Source organism: Lactuca virosa, chromosome 6 (genome assembly GCF_052849685.1).
Source record: "Lactuca virosa cultivar CGN04683 chromosome 6, Lactuca_virosa_CGN04683_v6, whole genome shotgun sequence".
Classification (NCBI taxonomy): Eukaryota; Viridiplantae; Streptophyta; class Magnoliopsida; order Asterales; family Asteraceae; genus Lactuca; species Lactuca virosa.
In genome coordinates, this window is record NC_136431.1 from 255,261,242 (window position 1) to 255,269,803 (window position 8,562).

The following is an 8,562-nucleotide window of genomic DNA, read 5'->3' on the forward strand; positions in this document are numbered from 1 at the left end:
GACGAATAACAGTTGAATTTAAGTTCCTCTCATTTACACTCGTCTCATTTAACTTGATAATTACATGAAATTGCCGTCATGACCATTAATTTTCTTTTTATTTGTGTTTTTAATTAAAACATACGTAAAGCAACCAGTTCATCTAGTTCCCTTTGCTCAAAATGATGTGATTGACAAGTAATTTTAAAGTTGAAGGACTAATTGTACAAAATAATAACTTGAGTGACCGATCCGAGACAAAGTCAAAACTTTGTTATGCTATAATATCAATTTCCCTTATAGAAACGTAGTTATGTGAAAACGCGTTATACCCCTATATACCTTTAAAAACTTTTATAAAATAGGTATTACTTAAGTACAAAAAAAATATTTTGTGCATATAAATACATAAATATATACAACTCTACTTTTATAAAAATATAGACAAACACATTTTATTAAAAAAATGTATATATAAAAACACTTATTTTATAATAAATGCATTTGTATACGAACACATTTTTATAAAAAAAAATGTATACAAACATGTATTTTATAAGATCATATACAACACGTTTTCATAAATATATATATATATATATATATATATATATATATATATATATATATATATATATATATATATATATATATATATATATATACAAACAAATATTTCATAATAAACTAATTTCTATACATTTATGTATAAAAACTTTTTTGTATACAAACGTATTTGTATAAAACGTGTTTATATATATATATATATATATATATATATATATATATATATATATATATATATATATATATATATATATATATATAACGTGTTTGTATACATAAATATATACAAATACGCTTACTATGAAATAGGTTTTTTTGTACATTTTTTTTCTAAAAACGTGTTTGTATTCATTTTTATAAAATACATTTTTTATACATTTTTTTTTATAAAAACTTGTTTGTTTACAAATGCATTTATTACAAAATAGGTTTTTGTATACATATTTTTATAAGATACGTGTTTGTATACATTTGTTTTTATAAAAATATATTTGTATATATTTATGTATTTATATGCACACATAATATTTTTATGTACTTAATAAATACCTATTTTTATAAAAGGTTTTGAAGGTATATATTGGTATAATAATGTATTTTACATAAGTGTATTTCATGCATTTTCACATAACTACGTTTTTATAAATAGGTATTTAAAATAAAAAAAATACTTTTATAAATAGGTATTTTGTATACAAAAATATTTTTAAAAAATTTGTATATGTATTTTGTATACAAAAAGTTTTTTTAATATATAGAAAAATAAGGTTTTTTATGTGAAAAATATATTTTTTTGTATAAATATAATTTTATACAACAAACAAAACATATTTGATTTTTTGTTTTTCTTTTGAAAAAAATGTAAAAACCTTTGTTTATGATGAAATCATAACAAAATTTTGAAATCTTGCCCAAACGTGTAAATTTTTTTACCAAATTTGAAATAATATTTAAAATATGCGCCAAAAGTATAATTTTTAAAAGTGTGATTACCCGGTAAAAATGATCAAATTGAATATAATTCCTAGTTTTTGTAATTTAATTGAATAAAAAAAACATATAAAGACTAAATCGCTTATGAGGTCAAAACATAAGAACTTTTATGAAGTTTTCCCTTTATTTACTATATTAATTTTATTAAAGAAAAGAAAAAAATTAATGATTGAAAAGTTTGATGGGATTGAATTGATGATGGAGTTTATTTAATTTTTTTAGGTTTTTTTTTTTAAGATGCCCTAATGGATACCTTCTGCCCTAATTATTTTCTAATGGTAATGTACAAATCTCAAAATTATGCTATCGCCTAAACTCCTAAAGAATATCATAAATGGATAAAAGGTTGAGATAATTGTTTTTATATCTACCAGATAAAGTTTCAAAATGTTCTAAAAATATATAAAGTGGGTTTATGTCTAAATTCCACAAACATAACCCTTTTTAGGTTATAAAAATGCATAGTAGTCTATATTGGATTCTCAAGATTAGTATTTATAGCGGGTGAAGGTAGATAACATTTGTGAAACACACATTAGTGTTGAGGTGCATTTGAGTGTTTTGCTCTCTTGCTCCCATCCTTTTGTTTCCCTTTGTGTTTCCCTTTGCAAGTAGCCTACCAAATTCAAGGTATGTATCTTCTTTTCACATTATTTTGATTTTATTTCATATGGTTATATACAAAATCACATGTTAATCATATTTAAGATGGAAACATAACTTCATCTATCCCTAACGTAGAGCCGATTTCATTATTAACGTTCATTATGTGCTATATGATCAATTAATTTTTCCATGTTGTTTGTCTTAACGGTTGATGATGAAATTCTGTAATTGGAGTTTCGTTTGAAGTTTGTCAATAAACTTCCTTGTTTTAGGAAATTGTTATCTAAATAGTTATGTTGGTAGTAAACTAATGAGTGGAAAACCCTTAAATATGACATTTTCTAATAACTTCAAATATGATATGACAAATCTCTTTTTCAAAAACTTTTCTTTTATTTTGTCTTTTCTAACAACCTTGAATATTTTAAAGAAAAAATAAAATTGACTCAGGTGAAAACATTTATGTGTTGCAAGGTTTGAGTCATTTTTTTTTAAAATACGGGTCATAAACCTAAATACTGGCTAACATGATAACATATTTTCCAACTCATTCAACCATTTTTCACTTCACTATTTTTTATAATTAAAAACATACAAACTATAAGAGAAAAAGGAAAAGCAGGCAAGGTGCATAACCCCGCCAAAGAGACAAACTGATTTCCCGTCTTTTGTTCAATCTTCCCGGTAATACCGCTAACCCAGATGGCCTATTTTCGAGTCATTCCAGCCAATTTTATCCAACTCCCATACATCGGTCTGTATTTATGGGATTGGAAGATGGTGGCAGTGGTGCAGCCACCATTTCCAAATCGTCCTATAACTTGATTTACGAATGTGGTTTAAATTTAAATATATATTCTTTTAAAATTTGGTTCAGTTTTGTTTTTTCTAAATTTCTTTTTATTTTGTTTTTATATGTTCTCAAAGCCTATTTTATTAGAAAAGTATTTCTTTTCTAACTTTAAAACTTAATTTTTAATAACAAAAAACGTTTTTACAACTTTTTTTTTAACGAACCATTTTCTTTTCTCAATTTTTTCTTTAATATTTTTGTGAAATTCTTCTTATAACTTTTTTATATAAATTTAAAATTACTTTTCTAAGAAATACTTTTTTATTATTTTTTACAATAATTTTTTTACAAAATCATTTTTAAATATTTGGTTTCTTTACATACTTATTTATTACAATTTTATTTTACATCTTTGTTTTTATTATTGATTTTAGAATTGTTATATAGTAGAATTATTATTTTTTAACTATTTTTTATTATAATTAACTAATGTTATTTAATTTGATTTTCAATCAATATATCTATTACGTAACTCTCGGTATAATTTCAAATATGTTGTTGAGGTTATTTGATTTTTATCTATATAACAACAGTTTCATTCCCACATCAGACATGACACATTTTTATATAAAAATTTATATTTCTTTATATTATAAATATATTTTTTTCATTGTATAAATATAATTTTGAAAGTTCATATTACTGAAATATAGAATTTATGGGCATTCAAATTTAAGATATAATTTTGGAACACATTTAATTTCCAAAACACATAAAAGAAAAAAGAATGGATAAATATTAATTACACTTATGACCTTTATTTGATTATTTTGTTATATTTGGTATAATATTTTAAAACAAAGAAACAAACAATGTGTCAAACATTATTAGGCACCATTTGGTAGATGGAAATGGAAAGAAATGGATGCTTTGTTTATTTGGAATTTATAAAGTTTTTTTATTTATCTTATTAATGAAATTGATCATTTTTAAGGAATATAATTTCTTTTCTTTTCATTTTCTCATTGAGTTGAGTCAACAACTATAATATAACGTACTATTATTTATTTAATCTTTAATGGCTTAATTTGTTTACAGATTTTACGATTGTACAATTGAATCAGAGTTTTATCTTTAAATAAAACAACAAGAAAAATATATATTTATTTTAATCATATTTGATTGTTATGGGTTATTTTTACGTTTTATTTTTTAATTGAGAAATAAAGTTCGTTAGTTAATATACATTAAATGCAATTTAATATATATTTATTTTGTAGAAAATATTATGAAAGAGTTATAATTGTAGTATTTATGTTTGACGTACTAGCTGAAAAGATATTTGATTGCTGAAAAGCTATCTGTTAAATAAAAAGTTAGTTGATAGTTGAAAAACTAACTGATAAAAAATGACATTTGGTAAAACTAACTGAAATATATAAAATTACATAAAATGACGTTTAAGAGCATTTGTTTCTATAATTAATAAATATTTATATATATTTGGAAAATTTAAAAAAAACTCATAAAAAGCTAGTATAAGGGGGTGTTTGGCTTGTCTTTTTGAGATGTAAACGTCTTTTTGGAAAAGTTACAAAAAGTCAGGTTTTCCTAACTTTTCCAAAAAGTCAGTTTTCCTTAAATCCAAAAGTAACTTTTAAAATGTTTTTACCAAACATCTTTTAGTCTTTATCTTTTTCCAAAAAGGATTTTTGTCTCTCAAAAAGACAAGTCAAACACACCACCTAAGTAGCTTTTCAAAAAGCTAGCTTTTTAAGTTACTTTTTAATTTGTCAAACACAACTACATTAAAAAACTTAAAAAATAAGTTAGTTTATCAACTAGCTGTGACACGCCAAACACATCCTCAAAAAAGATCTTTTTTTCATTATTATTTAATTATATTTGATATGTTCGTTTTTCATCTATAAATATAAAATAAGTAATTATTTAGTTTGCGCAAAGTTCTTAAATATGAAAATAAAATTGTCCTATCTAATCCATTACGATGCTATGGATTCAATTGTTATACAACTATCTCCAACCAAAATAAATAAATAAAATAAAACGTAGATTGAAATTTTATAAATTTTTTTAAACGTATAGCTATAAGCAATCACAAATATATTCATGCATAGATCGACTTATATGCACAAACGTTAAAAAATATACTTTATCAGATTTGGAAACAGTTTTATTTCAACTCTAAATAATTGAATTAGGTAGATGTTAACTTCAAATATTTACAAGAATCATCTTAGTTTGGACTAAAATTTAATGGTACATATTAGGAGAAACTTAAAAGCAAAAAATTTAACACACCCAAAAAAAATGCTCAAAGTCAAAAGAATATATCATTTATGTAATACAATACAAAAATTTTAACTACCAAACAAACATATAAAACCTAACTTAATGATAGTAAATAAAAAACATATATTGTAAACTTATATCATTCATGGTAGTTGATAAATAACAAATAAACAATCCAAAATACAACTTTGTAGGCTAAGGGTGTCATGAGTACTAGAATATTTAGTTTGCTTTTTCAATTTTATAAAATCTTTACAAATGTTATAATAATAGAAAAAAGTGTATTTCTAATAAAAAAGAAAATAAAAACATAAAAAATGAAAAACACAAGTCGGCTACTAAAGTCTAATTCTAGTGTTTTTCTTTTGATTTTAAATCGTTTTGTGACATTATTTGGACACGTGATGCCCTTTACCTTCTCTCTCATCTCCCCATAACCACAGTTTATATAAACCCCTCAATCCCACCTCCATTTTCACATCCCTTATCACCTCCTCTCCATTCCTTTAGCTTCTTACTTCTTTTAGCCTGAAAGCAGACACCAAAGGCATTAATATCGATCTTTGACCAAACTATTTAAAACACCATTGAGAATCGTGTTCTCAGGATCATCAGCTTTCTATTCAATTCTGCACAAAGTTTCAGAATTTGCGTATTCAATTCCATAGAAATTTGAATTCATTTGAAATTTACATCTGTTACGTTTTGGAAATTGTTCCTAAAAGATGGGTGCCGATAACGCTGCCGGAAAACCCCAACAAGGCTTCGAGCTTGCTGCCGGAGATTTCGCTTCTCAGGGGCCATCGAAGTGCTTCGATGATGACGGACGTCTTAAAAGATCTGGTAAATTTTTTGGGGTGTTTCATCATTCTTGACTTCCATGGTCAAATGAGTCAACTTTGACTGTTTACTGATTTTGGCACTTGATTTTTCTTTTGTCGGAATAGGTAATGTTTGGACTGCAAGTGCACATATCATAACTGCGGTTATCGGCTCCGGTGTGCTGTCACTGGCATGGGCCACCGCGCAGCTGGGTTGGATCGCCGGACCCACCGTTCTTTTCCTTTTCTCATTTGTGACTTACTACACCTCTTGCCTTCTCGCCGCTTGCTACCGCTCCGGCGACCCTGTCACCGGAAAACGGAACTATACGTATATGGAAGCTGTTCAGAGCAATCTTGGTACGATTTTCTGAAATTTTAATCTTCAGAATGTTTTTATCTGAATGAAACAGAGCCAAATAGTAACGTGTTTTTTGAAATTATCAGGTGGGTTTCAAGTGAAAATCTGTGGGTTCATTCAGTACTTCAATCTCGTCGGAGTGGCAATCGGATACACCATTGCAGCCTCCATTAGCATGATGTGAGGACCTCTAAAAACCACTTTGTTTCATGTTTTTGAATATTAAAATAGATAATTGGCTTCTGGGTTTCTTATACTTACTTTCTTTTTGTTGATTTGTGAAAACAGAGCAGTAAAAAGATCAACATGTTTCCATGAGAAAGGTCATGATAATCCATGTGGTGTATCTGGGACTCCATACATGGTCATGTTTGGTGTTGTAGAGATCTTCTTGTCACAAATTCCAGATTTTGATCAGATTTCATGGCTTTCAATGGTGGCTGCCGTTATGTCGTTCACTTATTCCACCATTGGTCTCGGCCTTGGAATTTCTAAAGTTGCTGGTAAGTTTCTGTTTCATTAGTCAAAAAAATCGGGATACACCCTACTTTAGTTAGTCAAAACCTATGACTTTCGAGTCAAATCAGTAATTAATTAAAATTAAATTTCTACAAAAAGTTAGTTGGTTGTTTTGGAATATCGATATATTATTAAAATATGCATTAATTTTTTTATAAAATTTTAAAGAAATTGGAAATTGACATCTAAGTTTCTGTTTCGATCAACAGAAAATCGCAAAATCAAGGGAAGTCTCACTGGTATTAGCATCGGGACGGTGACTCAAACTGAGAAAATATGGCAAAGCTTTCAAGCTCTTGGAGCCATTGCTTTCGCTTATTCTTATTCGCTCATCCTTATTGAAATCCAGGTAAAAATATAATCTTTTTTAGTGAATTAATACTTACATATGATAAAAGGTAATCGGAAATTTTAAAATATATTTTCCTGTGATCTTTAGGATACTTTGAAAGCTCCACCGTCAGAACATAAGACAATGAAGAAAGCAACTTTAATAAGCGTAGCAACGACGACCATCTTCTACATGTTCTGTGGATGCTTTGGATACGCCGCCTTCGGAGACAGTGCTCCCGGAAACCTCCTCACCGGATTCGGTTTCTACAATCCTTACTGGCTTCTCGACATTGCCAACGCCGCGATCGTCATCCACCTCGTCGGAGCCTACCAAGTCTACTGCCAACCCTTATTTGCCTTCGTTGAAAACACCGCCGCCAAATACTTCCCGGAAAGCAAGTTCATCAACAACACTATCGAGATTCCCATTCCGATCGGAGGATACCAACCCTACAAACTGAACTTTTTCCGGTTGATCTGGAGATCAATCTTTGTATGCTTGACCACTGTTATAGCCATGTTGATGCCGTTCTTCAATGACGTTGTCGGAATCCTTGGGGCGTTTGGGTTTTGGCCGTTGACTGTGTATTTTCCGGTGGAAATGTATATTGTTCAGAAGAAGATACCGAAATGGAGCACACGGTGGATCTCCCTACAGATTTTAAGTGCTGCTTGTTTGATTATTTCCATCTGTGCTGCCGCCGGGTCCTTCGCCGGAGTTGTTCATGATCTGAAAATCTATCAGCCGTTCAAGACAATGTATTGATTTTTAGGAAGACAAGGAGTTTAATACACTTGTTGATAAAACAATCCTAAAGAGAGAGGGATTGTCATTCTACCTTTGTACTTTTTTGTCTTTTTGGTCATTGTATGTATGTATTCTATGTATTGGAATTAATCAATCCCAACAAATGCAAGTTTGGTCTTCTATAAATGTGTAACTAGGTATTTGAAGAAAAAAAAAACATTCCGCTACAAAACAAATGACCATTAGGCTACAGGGAGTGTATAGCAAAGTCATGCGTTGGTATAGTCACTTGTAAGAAGTCATGCAACACCACCCTTAATATGCGTCAGGCTATATGGAATGCCTCGCATTTTTAAAAGTAATGTAGCCAAGTTACGTGTGAGTTACCTCCAAACACCATGCCTAACATCCGTAAGTGTGATGGTCCGTGAGTGAGGCTATGCTTGGTCACAATCTTTTTCCTTCCTCCTCCTCTCTATCTCACTCTTCTTCTCTCCTCTATCATTCTCTTTCTTCCCTAAACTCACTA

At 28.5% G+C, this 8,562-nt stretch overlaps 1 protein-coding gene across 2 annotated transcripts; it reads left to right on the forward strand.

Moving 5' to 3' along the window:
- The first annotated feature begins 2,034 nt into the window (after positions 1–2,034).
- AAP3 (amino acid permease 3) lies at positions 2,035–8,219 on the forward strand. Of its 2 annotated transcripts, XM_079054298.1 has the most exons (7): positions 2,035–2,169; positions 5,977–6,094; positions 6,199–6,432; positions 6,520–6,613; positions 6,722–6,936; positions 7,162–7,301; positions 7,392–8,219. In XM_079054298.1, the coding sequence occupies exons 2-7, from the start codon at positions 5,977–5,979 to the stop codon at positions 8,049–8,051; spliced, it is 1,461 nt and encodes a 486-aa protein (XP_078910424.1). In that variant the 5' UTR covers positions 2,035–2,169; the 3' UTR covers positions 8,052–8,219. The 2 variants fall into 2 exon arrangements, with proteins under 2 accessions (XP_078910424.1, XP_078910425.1); XM_079054299.1 differs by lacking the exon at positions 2,035–2,169 and having other exon boundaries at positions 5,834–6,094.
- Positions 8,220–8,562: the final 343 nt, after the last annotated feature.